The sequence below is a fragment of the Chlorocebus sabaeus genome, chromosome 22, assembly GCF_047675955.1.
Source record: "Chlorocebus sabaeus isolate Y175 chromosome 22, mChlSab1.0.hap1, whole genome shotgun sequence".
Classification (NCBI taxonomy): Eukaryota; Metazoa; Chordata; class Mammalia; order Primates; family Cercopithecidae; genus Chlorocebus; species Chlorocebus sabaeus.
The window spans coordinates 39,578,500-39,603,207 of record NC_132925.1 but is presented as its reverse complement, the minus strand read 5'-3'; the positions used below and the strand labels follow the sequence as shown (position 1 = coordinate 39,603,207).

General features: G+C 35.8%; 1 protein-coding gene across 4 annotated transcripts in view; it reads left to right on the top strand.

The window, feature by feature from the left end:
• The window catches only part of GSK3B (glycogen synthase kinase 3 beta), a 270,061-nt gene that overhangs the window by 157,385 nt on the left and 87,968 nt on the right, over nt 1-24,708 (top strand). For all 4 annotated transcript variants that reach the window (XM_007985675.3, XM_038003375.2, XM_007985674.3 and 1 more), the window contains exons 4-6: nt 9,812-9,922; nt 18,724-18,854; nt 22,078-22,184. In XM_007985675.3, the coding sequence (XP_007983866.1) occupies nt 9,812-9,922; nt 18,724-18,854; nt 22,078-22,184 (349 nt within the window). The remainder of the gene's footprint in view (nt 1-9,811; nt 9,923-18,723; nt 18,855-22,077; nt 22,185-24,708) is intronic.

The window sequence follows — 24,708 nt, the reverse complement described above, 5'->3', positions numbered from 1 at the left end:
TTGTTTGTTTGTTTTGCAGGGAGTGGGGATGAGCAATGGCATGATTTTGACTCACTGCAACCTCCGCCTCCCAGGTTCAAGCAATTCCCCTGCCTCAGCCCCCAGGATAGCTCAGATTACAGGTGTCTGCCACCACATCCAGCTAATTTTTGTATTTTCGGTAGAGGTAGGGTTTCATCATGTTGGCCAAGCCGGTCTCGAACTCCTGACTTCAGTCTCAGCCTCCCAAAGTGCTGGGATTACATGTGTGAGCCTCTGCACCCAGCCCATATTTCCATGTTTTCTATTTGAATGCTGTTTTTTTCTTATTGACTTCCAAGTACTATTTATACTTTAAAGAAAAACAAATCAGGCTTTTGCCATGTGTAGCAGAAGTTTATTTACTTATTTATTTGCCAGAGTGTCATGATTTTTTTTACTGGGTTTGTGCGAGTTTTTTTCTTAAGGTAGTATAGATGTTTTATAGTTCTGTGTAATCAAATTGGCATTATTTTTCTCCATGGCTTAGCTCTTTTGTCTTCCAAGATTTGCAGAAATACCCATGTTTTCTTCTGGCATTTTTGTTATTTTCCTAAAAAAAAAGTTGGTAATTTTAGTGTTTATTTTAAGGTGTGAGGGATGAAACTTGCCTTAATCATTGTTGTATGCTAGGTGCCTACCCTTTCCCATTTCCTTCCCACAACCTCTCAAGCAAAAAGATATTCTCTTTTACCTAATCCACACACACTTTGCTATTAATACTATATTCTCATCTCTAGCCAGCCTGGCATACCATCAGAGAAAAGATAGCTGTTTCGAAGATTTTTGCCAGTTGGAATGCCCAACCCGTTTCTGATGAGAATCCTGGGTTACCGTGGTGCTGCATTTGATGTCTTATTGCTGGGATCTCTAATATGTTGCATTGCATTCCATCAGATTTTTAAAATTATATCATGATTCTATTTAAAAATGTAGCCTCAAGTCATTTTATTTCCTTGACCTCAGAAGTTATCTGGAGATAACACATCATACTAATGTGTTTTCCAAAGATAGGGTGGAGTTATCTCAGCTGTTGTTGAGTTGTTACATGTGATCAAAATTTTATCACTTAAATTTCTTACTCTGTGTGTGGTTTTAATGTGGAGTTCATAGAAGAGTGGTTATCAGTGATTAGAGAATAGTTTATTAATAAAAGTAATGACTAGGAAAACTGAGCCATAGAACTACTCCCTAAATTATACATTATGTAGTTTTTTTGGAAGTTTCTAAGTAAGATCCACTTTGTATAATAGCAGATTTCTTTCAAAGGACTTCTGGCATTGACCCCTTTGCCAGTGTTTTGGAAACCTAGTATCAGTTATTTGAGGTTAGTAGCTTCTTTTTTTTTTTTTTTTTTTTTTTTTTGAGACGGAGTCTTTTGCTCTGTCGCCCAGGCTGGAGTGCAGTGGCACGAACTCGGCTCACTACAAGCTCCGCCTCCCGGGTTTACGCCATTCTCCTGCCTCAGCCTCCCGAGTAGCTGGGACTACAGGCGCCCGCCACCTCGCCCGGCTAGTTTTTTGTATTTTTTAGTAGAGACGGGGTTTCACCGGGTTAGCCAGGATGGTCTCGATCTCCTGACCTCGTGATCCGCCCGTCTCGGCCTCCCAAAGTGCTGGGATTACAGGCTTGTTATGTTAGTGGACTCAGTGTTTTCAGCACCTGCCTCCCAAATGATACTGTGTGTTCTATTTAGTTTTTTTTTAAATTTTATTTTTGTTTGTTTGTTTGTTTTTGTTTCGTTTTGTTTTTTGAGACAGTCTTGCTCTGTCACCCAGGCTGGAGTGCAGTCGCGTGGTCTTGGCCACTGCGACCTCTGCCTCCTGGGTTGAAGTGATTCTCATGCCTCAGCCTCCTCAATAGCTGGGACTACATGTACATGCCACCACGCCTGGCTAATTTTTGTATTTTGAGTAGAGACGGGGTTTTGCCATGTTGCCCAGGCTGGTGTCAAACTTCTGGGCTCAAGCGATCCACCCACCTCGGCCTCCCAAAGTGCTGGGACTACTGGTGTGAGCCACCGTGACTGACCTATTTAGTTTTTAAAGTTTGCAATTTGTGAGTGTTCTAGCGTTGTGTCTGATAATCCAAAGGAGAGAGATTACATTAAGGAGGTAGCAAATCTGAGATGTTTCAGAAAATTATGAGTGCTAGAAATGCTGAATCCTGGTCTTTCTTCTCAAAATATTAGCATCTTCAGCCTCCTTAATTATGTTGTGCAGGAAGCTTCAAACAAACCTATACTTTGGAACTGAAAAATACTACTGTTTTCCCTACATATGTTGTTTCCTAGGGATGGGCCCTCGGGGGTTATTCCCTGTGGCTATTTATTTTACATTCGAACATTTATAAATTTAACAAGAGCATTTATTGGTGCCTTCATATTTCCCATAGTATAGTAAATTAGATTGTTCAGCCTATAGCAGACATGGTTTCATTAACCTTCCTTTGATGTATTCTGCCGTGTTAATATTATGAATAAAATATGCGGCCAATAAAAAAAATCATTACTTCCAGTGCAGCGTGAGCTGTACAAAGTGGAGTGGAATTATCTTCATTGATTTGAACACAATACTTTCGTAGCCTAATGTTGCATGATGTTTTTCATTGGTTGCATCTCAATGTTGATTCTCTTTGAGTTCTGTTCAGTTATACTACTTTAATTTCCAGATGTATTACTGTCAAGTTTGATCTGGAGTTTCTCTGTTCTCTCATTCTCAATAATACATTGATGGTTTGATTTTAGCCATAGGGCCTTTGTTAAATTTCATATTGTGGGTTTGGTTTATCATTCCAGCCAAGTTCTTTAAATTTTTATTCAGTGTTTCATTTTAAGCCATTCTTCCTAGGTTTGTGTCAATCTTAGGTGGCTGTGTTGAAATCAGAGGTTATAAATTGACAGCCAGATCTATCCCATGATGTGTTTTATTTGACAATTTTGTTTTTGTTTTTGTTTTTTAAACTAGAGTTTTGTACTGTGTGATTTACCAACTATTGCCCCTTATTGCATTACACAGTTTGGCTTCACACTTATACATTTGTTGCTTAGCTGTTGATGGCATTTGCTTTTGCAACCTAAAATAAATGAAATCATTTATAAAAATATTGATTGGGACAAGGGAAGGACAGAGCTTATAGTCTTATAACGAGAAACCTCTGTTGAACTTGGCATTCATCTTTTAATCTTACATATAGTTTAAATATACAAAAATAAATAAGTGTGTGTGTGTGTGTGTGTGTGTGTGTGTGTATGTAGGATACAGAATTTCACTCTGTCATCCAGGCTGGGTTGCAGTGGTGCCATCACGGCTCACTAGCCTTGACTTTTGGGGCTCAAGTGATCCTCCCACCTTAGCCTCCGGAGCTGCTGTGACCGCAGGCATGCACTGCCAGGCCTGGCTAATTTTTTTTTTTTTTTTTTTTTTTTTTTGAGACAGAGTTTTGCTCTTGTTGCCCAGGCTGGAGTGCAATGGCAGGATCTTGGCTCACAGCAAACTCCGCCTCCCGGGTTCAATCCATTCTCCTGCCTCAGCCTCCAGAGTAGCTGGGATTACAGGTATGCGCCACCGTGCCCGGCTAATTTTGTATTTTTAGTAAAGACGGGGTTTCTGCATGTTGGTCGGGCTGGTCTCAAACTCCGGATCTCAGGTGATCTGCCTGCCTCAGCCTCCCAAAGTGCTGGGATTACAGGCATGAGCCACCACGCCCAGCCAATTTTTTTGTTTCTGTTTTTTGTAGAAATGGTGCTTCCCTGTGTTGCCCAGGCTGGTCTCGAACTCCTGGACTCAAATAATCCTTCTGCCTTGGCCTCCCAAAGTGCTAGGATTATAGGCATGAGCCACCATACCTGGTTCAGCCTTTATATTCTTACCTGTTAGTATGATTGTTTAGCAAATGAAGTAAATTGGAATGTAGTGGTATACACATCTCAAGGTTGTTTATAGTGTATAACAATTAATTTTGTAAAATAGATCATTAAAATCAAGAAACTTAGTGATTGAGTAATAGTTGAAAAAATGGTTTTGACATCTGTGTTAGTGACCTTTCTGATACCTGAGACTCCCCATTCTTTGAACTCTATTTAATACAGCAATCCTTTTCGCACCAGTTGAGCATTGTATTTATTCGTTCTCTTTTTTAGACCTCATTTACAATGGGAACTGATTCTCCTGAATTTTGATCTCTGCATTTTTTTTCTTTTAGCCTTCAGCATTACTCTTGTTTCCCCTAGTTTTGCATATCATCGTAAGAAATAGGATCATCACTCATAACTCATTCACCTTACATTTCTTTCCTTTTCCATAATACCTAATCACTTATTTTAGATTTAAAGAAAAAAAGATACTTTTTTAAAGGATGAAAATAGCTAAACCTTGAGTATTGTGTGTTAGGTAATGTATTTGAAGAATTTCACATAGATTATTTCTTATAATATCATGACAGTTCTTTAAAATAGATACTGTCATTAGCTCTATATTACAGATGAGGAACTGATGCTTAGTGAGGTTAAATAACTTGCTCATAGTCACATAACTCCTAGTAACAGAATTGGGACTTCTATATAGTTTTATATGACTCATGCTAATCTTACTCCTTAATTACTATGCTATATAGTTTGTCTTTGTCCTTGTTTCTTCCTTCTCCTGATTTTCTAGAATCTTGCTTCTTCAGTTTCAGTTATCCCTTTTCCCTCTTTTTTCTTTTTTTGATATGGAGTCTTGCTCTATCTCCTAGGCTGGAATGCAGTGGCATGATCTCAGCTCACTGCAACCTCTGCCTCCTGGGTTCAAGCCATTCTCCTGCCTCAGCCTCCCAAGTAGCTGGGACTGCAGGCACCTGCCACCATGCCCGGCTAATTTTTTGTATTTTTAGTAGAGACGGGGTTTCACCGTGTTAGCTGGGATGGTCTCGATGTCCTGACCTCATAATCCTCCTGCCTTGGCCTCCCAAGTGCTGGGGTTACAGGCGTTGACCACCATACCCGGCCTTTCTTCCTTTTTTATAACTTTATTCTACCCTTGTCTACTTAGCTTACAAATAAATTTGGGTCTCTTTCAGCCAGTAATATCTCTAGCCAGTAAAAAGTGCAAACAAAAACCCAGCGACAATGTTTCTTTGACTTTGCTCCCCTAGAGTTACCAACTCCCAGTTCTTTGTTTACTTTCGTCACCAGAGACTTTGTGAGAATAAATTGAATTAACTACCTCCTATTCCTCACCTGCTACCTGCTCACTCATGAACCAATAAAGCTTGATTGCTACTGGCACCATGGTCTGAAACCTCTTTTTCCAAGAGCATCACTGAACCAAGATATACCAAGATATTGGGTATAGATCGAATAACCTATTTTTAGTTCTCATCCCGTCTGCTATTGAAATGTTTCACAGTTTCACCTCTCACCGTTAGAGAAATTTCAGCTTTGGATCATCGATGTTAATCTTTCCTTGCTTTCTTGTGCCTCTTAGTTTTTTCTTCATGTTTGCTAAGTCACCTATGTTACCTGCTTCTTAAATTTAGTGTTTTTCAGGATTCCATACTCAGTCCTTTCCTTACTCTTCAACTCTGCGTCGTCGTCTTAGGTGAACACGTCTATTCTCATGGCTTCAGCTATTGCCTGAATCTCAAGCTGTACTCCACTCCTGCTTCCTGAGTTTTGCCTTGACCTCTGTTTGCAACCACCTAAGTAATATAGCTACCCAGAGTGTTCTGAGATTCATTAAGTAAAAGTTCAGATAATTTTTCCTTCAAACCTTTCTACTCTTTTTGCTTTCTGTGTCTCATCACCTACTTAGTTGCCCACACTTAAAAAGAGTTAAATTAATCCCAGTCTCTTTGTTTCTTGGATTCTCTATTAGTCTCATGTTCAGCTAGCCAGTATACCTACCCTACCTTCTCCCTGCTTTAAAAAAAAATCCCTATTGCCTTATGCCCTGATCCAGCCTTCGGATTCTTGTAGAAGGTTTCCAGCTGCTTACCCTGCATTCATTCTCATCTTCCCAAGTCTCCTCCTCTCCATATCCATTTTCCATAATACTGTTTGAGTTAAAACAGACATGTCAGTTTGTAATCTAATTTTTTTCTTCAAGCTTTATTGATATAATTGAAAAATAAAAATGTATATATTTACAGTGTACAACATTTCTATATGTGTATACATTGTGAAATATGTAATACTAAGTTTTAAAGAAATGCCCATTGCCCCTAAACTTAATTTAGTCAGCAAATATTTACTGAGTACCTACTGTGTGCTAGGCACTATTCTACATGGAGATAGAGCAGTGAATAAAACAGACAAAAGCCTTTGCCATCATGGAACCTTGTCTAGTCAGAGGAAGCAGATAAAATAAACTATGTGGTTAGAAAATGGTAAGTTTCGTTTATAAAGTGGGGAAGGCAGATGGGGAATGTGGAGGTGGAGGAATGAGTTGGAATTTTAAATGGAATGATTAAGGAAAGCCATACTAAGAAGGTAACACTTTAACCAAAGATTTTGAAGGAGTTGAGACAAATGAGCTTTGAGCATGTCTGGGGGGAGAACATTCTAGGTTAAAGGACTAGAAGCCCTGACGTACAGAATCCCTGAATGTGAAAATGTACCATATGTGTTCAAGAAATAGCAGAGAACTAGCTTGGCTAGAGAAAAGTTAGCAGTGAGGACAGCAGTGGAGTAGAAGAATAGAGGACAGAAATAATGAGATGAGTATGTAGTATCTTATAGACCAATTAGGTGGAGTAGAAGAGATACAGTCTAACTTAACTTGATTTTAGTTGATAGTAGACTGGAAAGGAATAAGGGTAGAAGCAGACCATTTAGGAAGATATTACAGTAATCCAGGTGAAAGATGATAGTGGCTTAGACAAGGGTTCTAGCAGTGAAAATGATGAGTGGTTGGATCCGGATAAATTTTAAAGGTAGAACCATTCATATTTTCTGGCATTTGGCTATGAGGGTGTGTGTGTGGGTGTAGGTGTGTATGTGTGAAAGTGTAAGAGAGAAGGGGCTGGGAGTTGATTTAGGATGATTCTAAGGTTTTTAGCCTGAGCAATACCAGATACACAGTTGGATATACTAGTGTGGAGTTAAGGGCAGAAGTCTAGTATATGTGTATATATTTATAATCAGTATATAGTAGTATTGAACCATTAGACTGGATGAGATTATCAGGGGGAAGTGAGTTTAAAGAATAGAGGAGGTCTGAGGACTAATTCCAGGGATCTTCCAATTTTTAACAGATCAAAGAGAATAGAAGGAAGTAGAAATGGAGAAAAGAAGAGTTGTCTGTAGGGTAGGATGAAAACCAAAAAAGTGCAGTGTCCTGTGAAGTGAAGAAGGTGCTTCAATGAAAGGAACATGATTGACTTTTCCAATTGGTAGTGCTAAGTCAAGTAGATGAGAAGGGTAAGATGATGACTGAAAATTGGCTTTGGATTCAGCGACAAGGAGATTGTTGATCTGGAATAATTTTGGCATAGTGGTAGTGAAATTCTGTTGGCGTAAGTTTTAGAATAGGAGGAGAGAGGAATTAGAGAAAGTCAGCTTAAGGAGAGGAGGCAGAAATATGGATAGTGTGTTTGTTTTTTCAGATGGGAGAAATAATAGTTTATGTGCTGATTGTAATGTTTCCACACAGAATAATTAATGCAGAATGACAAAAAAAAATTCTGGAGCAATGACCTTGAGAACAGGACTATTTTTGTTTTTGTTTTAACATGTAGCAATGTTTGCCTTAGGAAGGAGCTGGGTTAGCTTATCTCTAGATACAGAAGTAAAGTAAGAGTATACGGAGATAGATGCTGGTAGGTTAGTGCTTATAGTGATGCAAGCAAGGCCATCTGTTGAGGCTAAGGACAGAGAAGGGGTGTTAGAGGTTGAAGAGGAGGAAAGAAGAAATTAAGTGGTCTGGAAAAGTGGATGGACCAGGAAAGTGTATAATTATTGCTGGACGAATTGATTTTGAGACAAGTTGTGGCTCTGTCACCCAGACTGCTGGAGTGCATGGCGTGATCTTGGATTGTTTCAACCTTTGCCTCCCAGGCTCAAGCCATTCTCCCACCTCCTTCTCCCAAGTAGCTGGGACTACAGGTGCACACCACCACGCCTGGCTAATTTTTGTATTTTTTGTAGAGATGGGGTTTTGCCATGTTGCCCAGGCTGGTCTCAAACTCATGAGCTCAAGCGATCTGCCCGCCTCAACTTCCCAAAATGCTAGGATTACAGGTGTAAGCTACCACGCCTGGCCAACAAATTAAATTTTGATGATGACTTTAACATAAGACCAATCAGCATAATTAGAGGTTTCTTTGCAGCCATATTCAGCTCTTTGGTCGTAGACATGGACTGGGCAGAAAACTGAACTCAACCAGGGTTGTGGAAAAACCAAAAGCTTTTTCTTAAATATTTTTGCCTTTGCAGGCTATCTAGTCTCTGTCACAACTACTCAGTTCTGTCACTGTAGTCCAAAAGCGGCCATAGACAATACTTAGCTGAATGGCATAGCTCTGTTCCATTAAAAGTTTATTTTTAAAAACAGGAAGCAGACTATTCCCGTGGTTTGTTGACGCTTGTCTTAGAAAGAGAGGATAATGATGGACCGTGGAATTTAAGGCTAAGGAAGGAAAGGAGGAGAACATAAGTGCGTGAAGTGTAGTGAGAAGGTGGTAGGGTCAGTGGCATGATGTTTCACTGTTTCCTGATCTCTGCTGTACTCTTACATGACCTTATATTTTGAATATAGTTTTCTCTGTCTGCGTGAAATGCTCCTTTCATACACAGTTTAGATATCATTTCTTTTATACTTTTATTTCCTCTGCTGTGGCCACTGATATATGGAAAATGCTCAATAAATGCTGAAACTGGAAATTCTCACTTCAGTTTGGTAGGTAAGATTATTTCAAATTGGGAGATTGTGAAAGTTTGCTTATCCACAGTATTTCCCACTCAGTAGCCAATTCTATGCTTGAACATGGTGATTCTCAACTTTGTTTTCTGCTTCAGTTTACCTGATACTGGCCACATAAACGAGGTAAGGGCAGTGCCCTGCTCCTCATTCCTACTTGGTGCTTAAGTTAGAATGCCTTTCTTTTTCTCCACTGATGCTGGGTTGGTGTCTGTATGCTGCTGAGCATGGATATTTAAACATATGACCTGTAATAAGCTTGTGAGTATGGTAACACGTTACCTTATAGGTTATTTTTTATATTTCAGTTAATTATAGAAGACAAGTGGTTGTTCTATCAGTTATATACTATCAGGTAACTATAAGATCTTTTTTTGTGTGTGGAGGTTAGAGACATTTTGGACTGTTTAGTCTGACTTTTCATATTGTAGTTAAAGAAACTGAAGCCTAGAGATGCAAGTGACTTGCACACACCAACTAGTAGAGCTAGGGCTAGAAATCCATGTTTCTTAGTTTCAGATTCAGTACTCTCCCTGCCACTATGATACTTAGCTTAATAGGATATGAGGACATTGATTATCAGCCTAGAAAATATTAAATTTTATGACGGGTGATATCATCTAAAATTATGGTAACCAAAATAATCGTTTAAATGTAATTGGGAATCTTAACAATATTGAAATGACTATTTTTTCCCCATTGAATTATTAGTAAAAAGGTGTGGTTGACTTGTTTTTATTATTATGGTTATATTCTGAAGTAATTTTATATAATGAAAATTGACACATTAATCTTTAAAAATCCAAATAAGTAAATGTCTAGAGAATTTAATTTGAATATTTAAAAACCAGTTTCTAATCTGTTTTGTTTTTTCTTTTTTTAATAAACTCTTTCAGAAAGATGAGGTCTATCTTAATCTGGTGCTGGACTATGTTCCGGAAACAGTATACAGAGTTGCCAGACACTATAGTCGAGCCAAACAGACGCTCCCTGTGATTTATGTCAAGGTATGTAAAAACAGAACAATTTTCCATTTTAGAAAACATTTTTTATGAACCAACGAGAGCCTCTCGTATGTTTTAACTGTATTATTGTATTTAATACTCAGGGAGAAAAACTGTAAACTAGGTATTGTTGGAACTTTGGTAAATCCTTTTACAGTTTTAAAACGTGAAGTGTGCACCTTTTGAAGTTTTATAACTCAGATAGTAAAGATATTCTGGTAAATTACAGTGAATATTTTTGACAGACATTTATAGATTTTATTTCTTCTAGTCATAGTACATTTTTATTTAACTTCTGGTATCTTTATTGTGCCACAAACCAACATAGGAGCATATCATATAAAATTGTAAAATATAGTTATAAATATATTCCAATTCATTTGTTCATAAATGCAATTTATATATTTGTTGGCATCTGTAGCTGCAGCTTAAACTGTTGGTGATTTTAAATATACACTGGATGTTGTTTATTTTTTGGTATCTAATATCAATGCCATCTTGTTTATTTGCTAGAACTTGTGGCAGAATAGCTAGGTATTTAGCATGATTTTTATTAAAGTTTTGGTTAATTATTAGTAACAAATTATTTTATTAACTATGGCATTGTGAAAACTAGTAGTTAAGTTTGAAAGTTCAGATATCTAAATACAATTTTTAAATTTAACCCTTTATGGAAATGAGTATAGAAAATAAAATGACAATGACTCTGAATGTCTTGTGGTTAGAGTTTTTGAAGTCTTAATTGTTAAAAATTTAAGCTTCACAATAATAAAAGGGTTACCAAAGTAGGAACATTAATAATAGAAGTTCTTTGGGTGAATTTTGTATGAGCTAATAATAATAATAATAATAATAGAAGTTCTTTAAGCACTTTTGTTAGCTAGATTACTTTGGCAAGGAGTCCGGGATTCCTGTTGAATTTAGTACGAGGAATTAAATGCTGATTTCAGTATAATTTTATTTGGGCTTATCAAAACTTGGTTGAGGTTGTAGTTGAACTGATGATAGCAGAAGACTAAAAGAAACAGTTTTCTACTACAGATTTACTGTAGTACTTTATTCTGGTTTTAGAACAGCAGGTCCTATTCTAGATAACTAGCACAACAGTACATTCCTTTGAACTGTCTAAGTCTAGAATAATTTTTGATCTGCTTAATTTACATTATGATGGTCTGGGTCTGCCTATTCTGTGGCTCTTAGTGCTAGTACAGAGAGGTGGCACATTTATGAAGTAGAAGAAACCCTAAATTTGGTTCCTGAAGACCTAGTTTTGAGGCAAAAAAATTAGTTATATCCTTCCAAACGGGTCACTGATCCATTCTCTGCTTAGCTTTCGTGTCGGTAAAATTGTACTTATTTATTTACTGGCCACAATATACCATTTTGGCCCATAGGATGAGCTTAGCATATGAGAAAACATTTGGAGGCTGTAAAGTAGAAGTAATAGAAGGTCCTAACAATACATTAAAAGTGACCAGATTTTTGTTCCACATCTTTGATTCAGCCAGTAAATGGTAAATTATTGCAGAATAATCTGAAGCTAATGAAATATTTTAGTCTTCTTCTAATAAGTAGAAAAAAATGGCACAAACAACTATAAAACAAGACAAAATGTATGTATTATGAAGTGGTGAAGAGTCTAGAAATGTCATATTCTTTTCTATTGGCAGAAACAACAGGCGTATAATGATACCCCTGTTGAAACAACTCTCCAAATTTACGTATCTCTTCATGACCTATAATGATCCCTAGTTAAGCAGTACATATTTTCTGCTACTTCTTAAGATATGTCAAATGATTTTCTGTTCATATATCTGTCTACAGAAATTTTGCTTATTTCAGGATCTTTACTCATTCTAAACTTTTGTTTTTATTATTGGAGATTTCAAGCATATATAAAAGCATATATAAAAAGAGAGAAAATAGAACATTGAACCTCCATGTACCTGTGAGACAATATCGACAGTTATCAGTTCGTAGCCAAAATTATTTTATCTATGCCATTTTCTACTTTGCACTCCCTTTATTTTTTTGAAGCAAATTCTCGATATTTTTACTTTCACATATAAGAATTACAGTGTGTATGTGTGTATATTAAAAAGTATATATTATATAGACTATATATAGTGTATATATTATAGTGTATATATACTATATATGTATACACTGTATATACGCTACACTATATATAGTGTATACACTATATGTACACTATTGTGAATATTGTGAAAACTAGTAGTTACGTTTGAAAGTTCAGGTGTCTAAATACAATTTTTAAATTTAACCCTTTATGGAAATGACTGTAGAAAATAAAATGACATTGACTCTGAATGTCTTATGGTTAGGGTTTTTGAAGTCTTAATTGTTAAAAATTTAAACTTCACAATAATAAAAGGGTTACCAAAGTAGGAACATTAATAATAGAAGTTCTTTGGGTAGATTTTGCATAAGCTAATAATAATCATAATAATAATAGAAGTTCTTTAAGCACTTTTGTTAGCTGGATTACTTTGGCAAGGAGTCATATATGTAGTATATATAATATACACTATATATATAGTGCATACACTATAATATACACTATATATAGTGTATATTATATATACTACATATATGACTCCTTTATATAGTGTATGCACTATATATAATGTATATATAGTGTATATAATATATATTTATATATAAAGTGTACATATACTTTATATATATATAGATAAGGATGTTCTTTTTTATTTCCTTCCTTCCTTCCTTCTCTTCATTTACTGAAATTTATAATAATTAGTCAATTCCATAGCATCCTCCATAGGTACCAGTGAGGTGTTTTGTTGTTTGTTTTAAAATATCTTGTGTGAGTGTTAATAATATTTGACAATTTCCTTGCTTTCTAACATGACAAAGTATTCCAGGTTCATCTTACACATTCTTCCTCAGACTTAGAATCAACCATTTCTTCAAGAAGACCTTGCTCTTTGAGTGGGAGGTGGTATTTAGAGACCACAGTCTGGATGCTAGAAGTGCTGTCACAGGGTTGGTTATTGTTTGTGGGTCTTTTTAGTGAACAGAGCTAGGAAATATGTGGATAATTTTCTCAGATGTAATGCATCTTTTTTTTTTTCTGAAAATAAATACACCATGAGTTCATATTGATACTTTCAAATAAAATTTATGAGTTTTTACTTAACTGTAATAATCTTATATTTGTATTTCCTTTCTCTTACATTGAAAATTTCATTTCTCAATGATAGCAGTATATTTAATGATTTATTCTACCCTGCACCCTACATAACTGTCTTAGAATAGCACTTCCAACACTAGCACCACCAGCTAAAAATAATTTTAAGATCTAAGCACAGCTCAGTTTTACCTGTTAGATCTCATTAGGGATGAACAATCAAATGTCTCTGTTCTAAAGAAACACCGAGGCCAGGCACATTGGCTCATGCCTGTAATCCAGCATTTTGGGAGGCCGATGTGTGCAGATCACCTGAGGTCAGAAGTTCAAGACCAGCCTGGCCAACATGGCGAGACCCCACCTCTACTAAAAAATACAAAAATTAGCTGGGCGTGCTGGAGCACACCTGTAATCCTAGCTACTCGGGAGGCTGAGGCAGAAGAATCACTTGAACCTCTGAAACAAAGGTTGCAGTAAGCCAAGATCACGCCACTGCAGTCCAGCCTGGGTGACAGAGCGAGACTTCATCTCAAAAAAATTGAATAATTCCTCTCTGTGTGATGATGTTCTATTAAGCATTTGTTTGTTTCAGTTTACTTTTATTATAGATAGTGGTTTTCTAAATTTTTAAATAAAATTTACTTTTAAATTAATATATTTATACATAGTTCAAAACAAGATTGACAAAACAAGGTTCAAAGAAGTTTAGCTTTTATCTCTGTTCCCTCTGCTCTGTTCCTTTCCTTTACCAGTGTTAAATATTTTTTAAATGTTAGTAATTTATCCTACCATTTTTAAAATAAGCAAACATGCAATTATTCTTACCCTGTTTTTATATAAATGGTTACATAAAGTACACGTTTTTCTCTTTTTTTCAGTTAAAAATATATCCTAGAGATCAGTCCATATTTTCATGTGTGTGTATATCACCTTCTTCATGGCTACTATATTACTTCATCATGTGACTGTATTCTAGTTAATTCACCCAGTGAGCTATTAATGCACATGCCATTTTCCCCTTGTTTTTTGTTGTGTTCTTTTGGGTTTCGCTATTAAAAATAGTTCTATAGTGAACAACCCTGTGCACTAATTGTATTTTTGCCAGCAAATAGTTGAGCTAGATATCTGGCATTATGTATTTTAAAAATGAAAATAAAATTATTGTACATACTGAGGTTGGCATACAGAGAGAGATTTAGCACTCCTTTCTTTCTCCCCGTTGTGGGAAAAGGGTTTTGTTTTGTTTTATTTTTTAATGTAACCACAGCCCTTTCAGAGGCCAGATCTATTGGCTCTGGGCATTATTCTTTGGGGACATAGATCCCTTAAAGGTCTGAAAAGATGAAAACAGTGTCTGGAATTGATGAGTTATGAGTTGATCTCCTTCACATGGTCATTCTACATAGTTCTATTGTAATCCTGTTGTATGAAAAATGTTAGATTGTGAGAGGGATATAAAAGTAGTAAATGCAAGTAACTCTTGCCTTCATGAACCTCACCATCTGATACGGACTTGTTTGGCATACATGCTACCAGAATGGCAACTGCATTTCTTTATAATTGCCTTTCACTTTTTCTGGGAGAGTTGAGTATGTTCTATGAGCAAGATACAGGTTAAAAACTTTTTGAGCACCTTTGCTTTTCTGATGAGTATATTTTAGAACTAAGTAGGTTTTAAAATGCAACTCTAAAACGGATGACTGGCAAATCGTTGTGAACTTAATAATTTTCTTTTTATTGAAAAGACATGTTTAAGGACAGGGTCTGATCACACAAGAGAGTTGGATGCATTTTTTGAATCATAAAATTGTTATTACTTGTTTTAACTTGTATTCTATTACTTGCTTTATTTTATTACTTCAGATATTATGGCACCGAGAAGAGGGCATTGGATTTGAGTTACATATAACTAACTGTTCAAATTGTGTTCAACTGCAGAGTACATTCCCTTCTGTGATATTTTGTCCTGTAACCTGAAACGTAGTAATTATTTTATAGAAATGTTAACAATTTTGTATGAACTTTGAATAAAATGAAAAATTAAAAAAATTGTGACCATTGAGCCTCAATATCTTCTGCAAAACTGGGGATAATGTGTATCTCACAGAGTGGTTGCTAGAATTAAGTAAACAAATAGGCAGAAATGCTTTTCTTGGTTTGGCACTTAGTACATGTTAAACCTGTTATATTTTAAAATGTGTTAATTTGAGTTTCTAAGAATTAATCATTCTAGTATTTTATTTAGCCACCAACCTGCCTTTGTTTTGTTGTTGTTGTTGTTGTTTCGAGAGAGAGAATCTCGCACTGTAGCCCAAGCTGGAGTGCAGTGGTGCAATCTCGGTTCACTGCAACTTCTGTCTCCCGGGTTCAAGCAGTTCTCCTGCCTCAGCCTTCCTAGCTGGGATTATAGGCATGAACCACCAAGCCTGGCTAATTGTTTATATTTTAGTAGAGACGAGGTTTCACTATGTTGCTCCCAGGGTGGTCTCGAACTCCACTTGCCTTGGCCTCCCAAAGTGCTAGGGTTACAGGTGTGAGCCAACGCACCCAGCCTCCACCAAGCTATTTAATGATTATATTTTACACCTTCATTTAATAAAATATGGCAAAATACATGAATAGTAATTGAAAGAGAAGCACTTACTCAAACCACTACAGAATATTGTGTGTGTGTGATATTGAGCAAGTTGTTTAATCTCTCTGGGCCTCAGTTATTTTATATTTAAAATGACAATAATAAAGTACTTATTACATAAGGTTATTATGAGGAGTAAGTGAAATAATACACATAAAGCAGTTAAAACAGTGCCCAGCACATGATAAGTTGTTTTTCTGTTCTTGTTTTTGCTATCTTTCTAGTCTAGAAAGCTTCTCGGCTTTCTTATAAATACACTTTTACAAAGTGAAACAACAACAAATATATAATATTACATATTTCTTTTTTTTTCCCCTGTTGGAAACTTTTATATGTATATACACTTTTTAAGTTCTAGGGTACATGTGCACAACGTGCAGGTTTGTTACATATGTATACATGTGCCATGTTGGTGTGCTGCACCCATTAACTCGTCATTTACATTAGGTATATCTCCTAATGCCATCCCTCCCCCCTCCTTCCACCCCATGATAGGCCCTGGTGTGTGATGTTCCCTTTCCTGTGTCCAAGTGTTCCCATTGTTCAGTTCCCACCTATGAGTGAGAACACGGCAGTGTTTGGTTTTTTGTCCTTGTGATAGTTTGCTGAAAATGCTTCATCCATGTCCCTACAAAGGACATGAACTCATCTTTTTGTATGAGTATTACAAAATATATTTTTTGTATAGTATTAGTATTCCATGGTGTATATGTGCCACATTTTCTTAATGCAGTCTATCATTGATGGACATTTGGGTTGGTTCCAGGTCTTTGCTGTTGTGAATAGTGCCGCAACAAACATACATGTGCATGTGTCTTTATAGCAGCATGATTTATAATCCTTTAGGTATATACCCAGTAATGGGATGGCTGGGTCAAATGGTATTTCTAGTTCTAGATCCTTGAGGAATTGCCACACTGTCTTCCACAATGGTTGAACTAGTTTACAGTCCCACCAACAGTGTAAAAGTGTTCCTATTTCTCCACATCCTTTCCAGCACCTGTTGTTTCCTGACGTTTTAATGATCGCCATTCTAACTGGTGTGAGATGGTATCTCATTGTGGTTTTGATTTGCAATTCTCTGATGGCCAGTGATGATGAGCAGTTTTTCATGTGTCTATTGGCTGCATAAATGTCTTCTTTTGAGAAGTGTCTGTTCATATCCTTCGCCCACTTTTTGATGGGATTCTTTGTTTTTTTCTTGTAAATTTGTTTGAGTTCTTTGTAGGTTCTGGATATTAGCCCTTTGTCAGATGAGTAGATTGCAAAAATTTTCTCCCATTCTGTGGGTTGCCTGTTCACTCTGATAGTAGTTTCTTTTGCTGTGCAGAAGCTCTGTAGTTTAATTAGATCCCATTTGTCTGTTCTTTATCTTGACATTTCTAGATAAACTTTTCAAGACAGTGAAGGTAGAGTAGATCTTTCAGATGAAAGAATACAAGACATCTTAAAATTAACCTCATTTAAACTGTTAAGCTTTTTTTTTTTTTTTTTCAGAAAAAGAAAACTTGTTTTCACTGATTCTTGCTGACCTAGACAGTCATACCCTGACACAGTAAAATCTCTGTTTTTAGTAAATTTATGCCTGTGAACTCAGTTTCTTATTGGAGATTATCTTTTTAGTGATAATGAATTAAACTCCTAGAGTAAGCTTTAAGACTTAGAAATTGATTCTGTGAATGATGGTACAATAGTAGAAGTATGAAGTTTTTTAAAAAAAGTTATATGGATACCTAAATGCCTTAATTTTAACTTTGTTGGCAAAATGTTGACCTTATAAAAGATCTTTTCTGTACAGTTTACATCATGCTTCATTTTAAAGAAGACATAAACTTTTCCAGCTATAGTTCGTATTAACTTCAAAGATGTACTAAAATTCAGCTGTCTGCAGTTTTCACCATGCTTCTTAGAAGGAAAGTAGGTTTCAGGTTAACTTTAATTAACCTAAGCCTTAGCAGTAGCTTTTAAAGATGGTGCCATGTGTCAATGCTTCATTAGACTTTTAAGTATCTTTTTTTTTTTTAATTGTTTTTTTACCAGGATATTTGTTATCTTTGGTTTGACTCATTTCAAAAATTCTGTCCATGGTGTAACTTCGGGGTAGAGGTCAGAAGGTAAACAGCCAGAAAAGTTTAAAAGTGAATCAGAACACTGACTTTGAGATAAACAGAAGGTTTAAATTATACTCTCTCCATGAAGTTTCTGTCTTCTGCAGTCAAGAGTGTGATTCTTTATTCCAGTTTCTCAGTGCAGACCCAGTTTCTCAGTGTATCTTTTTGGTAAGAAAACTGAGAACGTCTTCTCTTTTTTAAGATGATGTCAATAGTCAGGCATCTGTTTTTGAATGTCATTTTGAATTATACTTTTTGTGAAGGACATTAACAGGAAGAATGGTGGTGCTACTAACAGAGTTATTGATGTCTTGATAGAGCAGTGATTATAGATTTTCTCAGTCCACATGAGTTTTCCTAGACCACTGTGTCAATCACCTTGGAGGCTGACATCTCAGAAAAATATGATTCTAAAGATGACACTTTGGAAATACGTTTACATTGAGCAGCGTGCCCTACTAGAAAGAACTATAAACTTAAAAATCAGAATACCCGGTTTCTGACCCAAAGTTACTTATTATTCATGATTTCGGATGCTTCTCTGAGCTTTTCATTTGTGTTTTAAATAAAAGCCCATCTTAGCAGGCTTGTAATGTGAGATGTTAGTAAAATTAAAAGTTATAAAACACATTGTAAAATTTCCTTTCTTAAGTTATTAAAGAATGATGCGAATAGTACATATGGTTAATGACACTTTAGCTAATTCATATAGAAATAGCTAATTAATACAGAAATGACATGAAATTTGTGAAAGGAGGATTTAGTGCCGGTAATCCATAGCATTTCACCTGTTCTTTTCTGAGAATCTGTTACTTTATTGACTGCTTAAGTATTCTGATTTGTTTAGGATAGGAAATATTTAATTAATTTCTACTATCTATTACAGTTATATATGTATCAGCTGTTCCGAAGTTTAGCCTATATCCATTCCTTTGGAATCTGCCATCGGGATATTAAACCACAGAACCTCTTGTTGGATCCTGATACAGCCGTATTAAAACTCTGTGACTTTGGAAGGTAAGCTACTGTCCCTCTCCCTGCCCCTTCCCTTCTCCCCTCCTCCCCCTATTATCTTCTTTTAAATATATTCCTTTTGCAATATCAGCCTAAACACAGTAATTCTTATCCAAGAGGTATAAACTAGTGCAGCTGTGAGAGTAGTTTTGTTAGTTTCTGTCAAAATTATAAATGTATGTACTTCTTCATTTAACACTTTAACTTTTAGGAATTATTTCCTTAGAAATACACGTTTACAAAATAGTGTATATATAGGGATTTTTATTATAGCATTGTTTATAAGCATCCGTTAGTAGGAAAATGGCTAAATAAATTATGATACATACAGAGTAACACGTGCAACCATAAAAAAGAATGAGGCAGCTCTCTGTGAACTGAAAGGGAATGATCTCTAGGAAACATTAAATGAAGAAAGCAGATCAAGAGTATGTATATTGTATGCCACCTTTTATGTTTTAAAAACATACAGAGTGTGATGTATATACAAGTACATGTGTGGCTTATTTCTTAAACAGTATGTAATCCATAACATTTGATTGCCTGAGAAAGGAAACTTTGGGAATATAATGTAGTTGGGAAACTCACTTTTTCATTGATTGTATTTTAGTATTGTTTGAGTTTATATTAGATATATACTCCTTTTTCAGTAAGAACTAATTTTTTTCAAAATATTGATTACATTCCTGTGTATCTTTTTAACTTCACAGTTAACCTCAATTCAGGGATGGGATAAAAGGTCTACTAGCAGTGTTTTCTTCATTTTCCTCTATAATTTAACCTTTTATTCTACCCTTTTTTCCTGCAAATTTCATCAAACTTTCTGCTTTTAAAAACTCATTCTTGGTAATATACTGTGAATTTGTAATAAAACTTTATTCTTTCCATTTTCAGTTTTCAGTACTTTTGTGCCTCTCTAATCTAACCTTTTAACATGTAGTCAAGCCTATATTCCCATGTAACTCAGGCAGTTATGCTGCTACTTCCTCACTGGTGTAATCACCTAATCTCTCTCCTCATGGTCCCTAAGACATCTCTACATAATTTGGGTTCTTTCCATTTTAATTTTTTCATCCTTGTTACAAATTATTTCTTTTCACCATAGCTCTATAGATTACATATTGCCCCACACTTGTTGATACCTATGCTCCTGTCCCTTTGTAATACTTTTACATCAATTCACAGTTTAAATTTGGGGTTCAACATAGGATATGTTTTCCACAGGCTTCTCTTGAGACAGATCCTTTAAAAAATAAGCAAATCTGTTCTGTCATGAGTTAATTTTTCTTAGTCTCACAATGACCGTCCTCATTCTACTAATTTCAGATGACCTGTCACTTTGCAGGCCATGACTCTGTTCCCTGGACTATTTTTTAAAATGGTAAAAGACAATGAAGCTCTCATTTGGTGTTTGAAACAAAGCACTATTACTTGTTTATAGGAAAAACTGCCCAAATCATTTATGTTTTCTTGTTAATGGGTGTCTTCCCCATTGAGAGTGACTGACTTGGTAGGGACAGACTATGAGACACCAAGGTTAAAAGAGCTTCTGTTCTCATGATAGTGTCAGAACACTTGGTACAGCCCATTCTCTTGGGACATAAAATAGCTTTATTCTGAAAATTTGGAAGAGGGATTTTGCTTGTTTGATAGCTCATTTTTATAAACCCTCTAAGTTTTTGTTTTTAACAGAATTGATTTGGTCAGATAGAGTTTGGGAGACACTTCGGGCTTTACATATCAGATTGGTAATTTGAACAAAATACTATTACTCTCTTCTTATTTTTTCACTAGATGAAACGGGGCCTAAAAGTAGCTAAAGGACTAGTCGGGCTATTTAGGAACAGAAAGCTAGATGTGATCACAATATTGGGCAAGGAATTAAAACCAGCCTCCTCTGTAAGAGAGGCTGCTCCATTTTTGTAGCTCCATCAAGTAGTGAAAAGACTTCACGGTACAAAGCTTGGGTATTAACATTTTGTCTCATCATGAATTTTCTGAATATAATTAGAATCTATCTTGTTAATTAAGAAGTGTCCTTTAGAAGATATAACGGTCTCCTATCAATTATGCTGAAAACTAAATGTCATAATTTTCATGCAGCCTAAAAACAGGGATTAGTATTTGTTAATTTATGAAATGGTTATTGTATGTCAGTACTTGGGGAGAGGGTTGAAAAACAAACTTCAAAACTAGTGATGAAGGAAAAACAAGTTAAGTTTAGAGTCATCATTGACTAGAAACAAATGGAAGAAAAGAAAGCCCAGTCATTGAAAGAAATCCTTGTGACTACGTTCATCTGTCTTTACCCTGGTTTTCCAGTACCTTTACCTCAGCATTTTCTTACTTTTTTTTTTTTTTTTTTTTTTTTTTTGGCACTTACTGTTTTACTGTTTTGATTTCATTGCATTTTGTGCCTTTATTTATCTTTTTTATTAATGTATGTCAAAATGGCTGGCTTCTACAGCAGTTTATTTTATTCTGTCTTTGGATTATCTTGGGCAACATCTCAAAAGAAATTAGTTGTAATTTATTATACTTTGATGTTTAAAATACATGCTACAAACTATTTTAGTAGGAAAATTGGAGTAAGAAAATATGCAATTAAACTTACTATAGCAGTTAAAATTCATAGGCTGTGAATCATTTCTGCCCTGAAGTTGAAGGGCCTGTTTATAATTTATTGGGTAATAAATGTTTATGCAGTTAATAGATTGACCAAGATATGGAAAAATAGATTGAGTTTATAAACCTTGGAATATTCACCCTTGAGTCAGAAGTCAAAATGCAATACAGTGGCCAGTTTCTAGCCCTTTTTAAAGAAATACATTGGGTAAGGAATATTCATTCTTAGAATCTATTGTCATGCTTTTTGGTGGGGGAGGTACCTCTTTTCTGCCCTTGCTTCTTTGTATTTTAGAAGTGGAATTTGGGGAACAGGATCAGAAGAAATTCAGCACTTACCCTTTTTTGCTTTTGGTGCCTTCTTAGGTGACAAATGCTTTCTTTAAAAATTGCTATTCTTTTTTGCAGGGCAAGGTGATAAAATTGTAAATTTCTTTTGTCAGAGATAGTTATAGTTTACATTTTCTTTTTCATATATGATTCAAATGATGTGAATCTTAGAAAATCATTCGATACTGTGAAAGGGTAGCAGTCTAGGTTCTTTTAAGGTTTAGATTTAAAGAATTTCTGCTTTTTATTTTTATTTTTTTTTTTCTGTTAGTGCAAAGCAGCTGGTCCGAGGAGAACCCAATGTTTCGTATATCTGTTCTCGGTACTATAGGGCACCAGAGTTGATCTTTGGAGCCACTGATTATACCTCTAGTATAGGTAAGTATGAATCTGAATATAATGCTCATAGTTATTAATTGCTTCTTGATTTTAGTAATTTAGTAATACTAATCTGTACTTTTATTTGCATTAAAAGATAGATATATCCCATAATGTTTTTTTCTTAAAGCTTGAGATGCAAACATATATAGGCATACCTCATTTTATGATACTTTCCAGGCACTGCTTTTTTTTTTTTTTAAACCTCTCAAAGGTTTGTGTCAACCCTGAGTCAAGCAAGTCTGCCCTGACTAGTTTTATAAGAGCATGTGCTTACTTCATGTCTTTGTGTCATCATGTCTTTGTGTCACATTTTGGTAATTATTGCAACATTTCAAACTTTCTCATTATTGTATCTGCTATGGTGATCTATGATCAGTGGTCTTTGATGTTATTTTTAATTGTTTCAGGTTGCCACAAACCACAACAATATAAGACAGCAAACTTAATCGATCAGTGTTGTATATGTTATGACTATTCCACCAGCTGGCGATTACCCATCTCTCTTCCTATCCTCAGGCCTCCCTATTCCCTGAGAGACAAAAATATTGAAATTAGGCCAATTAACAACTCTGCAGTTGCTTTTAAGTATTCAAGTGAAAGGTACATCTTTCACTTTTAATCAAAAGCTAGACGTGATTAAGCTTAGCAAGGAAGGCATATCGAAATTGTGCCAGTTAGCCAAGTTGTGACCACAAAGGAAAAGTTCTTAAAGGAAATTAAAGTGCTACTCCAGTGAACAGATGAATGATAAGAAAGTGAAACAGCCTTATTGCTGTTACAGAGAAAGTTTTAGTGGTTTGGATAGATCAAACCAACCATAACATTCACTTGAGCCAAAGCCTGACCCAGAGCAAGGCCTGAACTCCCTTCAATTCTGTGAAGACAGAGAGGTGAGGAAGCTACACAAGAAAAATCTGAAGGTAGCAGAGGTTATTTCATGAGTTTTAAGGAAAAATACTGCACCATGCCATAAAAGTGCAAGGCAAGCAGCAAGTGCTGATGTAGAAGCTGCAGCAAGTTATCCAGAAGATGTAACGAAGATCATTGATGAAGGTGGCTACATTAAACATCAGAGTTTTAATGGAGACCAAACAGCCTCATACTGTATTGGAAGAAGATACCATTTAGGACTTTCATCTCTAGATTTTCTAGAGATGAAAGACTTCCTCTAGAGAGGAGAAGTGTCATTGCCTGGCTTCAAAGCTTCTAAGGACAGGTTGACTCTCTTGTTAGGGCCTAATGCAGCTGGTGACTTTAAGTGGAAACCAGTGCTCATTTACCATTCCAAAAATCCTACGGCCCTTAAGAATGATGCTAAATGTATTCTGCCTGTGCTCCATAAATGGAGCAACAATGAGTAGACGATAGCACATCTGTTTGTAGCATGGTTCACTGAATATTTGAAGCCCACTGCTGAGACCTACTACTCCAGAGAAAAGTATTTCTTTCAAAATATTACTGCTTATTGACAATGCAACTGGTCACCCAAAGGTTGATAAATACATTCGTAAGGCTATAGCTTCCCTAGATAGTGATTACTCTGATGGATCTGGGCAAAGTCAATTTTAAATCTTCTGGAAAGGATTCACCATTCTAGGTGTCATTAAGAACATTTGTGATTCGTGAGAGTGGGTCCAAATAACATTTGGAAGAAGTTGATTCCAAGCCTCATAGATGACCTTGAGGTGTGCTAGACTTCAGTGAAGGAAATCTCTGCAGATGTTGTGGAAATAGCAAGTGAACTAGAATTAGAAGTGGAGCCGGAAGATGTGACTGAACTGCTGCAATCTCATGATAAAACATAAACGAGTTGCTTTTTTTATTGATGAGCAAAGAAAGCGGTTTCTTGAGGTGGAATCTACTCCTGGTTAAGATGCTGTGAATATTGTTGAAATGACAACAAAAGATTTAGAATATTACATAATTGTAGTTGATAAAGGAACAGCAGGGGTTGAGAGGACTGACTCCCATTTTGAAAGTGGTTCTAATGTGGGTAAAATGCTATCAAAGAGCATCTCATACTACAGAAAAATCTTTCGTGAAGGGAAGAGTCAATTTATGTGGCAAACTTCATTGTCACTTTAAGAAATTGCTCCAGCCACATCCTATAGCCTTCGCAACTGCCACCCTGATCAGTTTGCAGCCATCAACATCAAGGCAAGACCCTCTGCTAGCAAAAAGATTACGACTCACTGAAGGCTTAGATGATCATTAGCATTTTTTTAGTAATAAATGTTTTTAAATTAACGTATGTACATTAATTTTTGTTAGACAATTCTATTGTACAAGTGATAGACTACAGTATAGAGTGAACATATCTTTTAGATGCACTGGGATACCAGAAGATTTGTGAGACTTGCTTTATTGTGTCTTACTGTAATGGTCTGGAACCAGTTCCACAACATCTCTGACATATGCCTGTATAGAGTTTTTCAAATTTTACTTTTTAGAATTTAAAATACACCTACTATTCTGTTTTTCCTCCTTGGACTGTTAGAATTGTAAAGCTAATAGCTTTTAC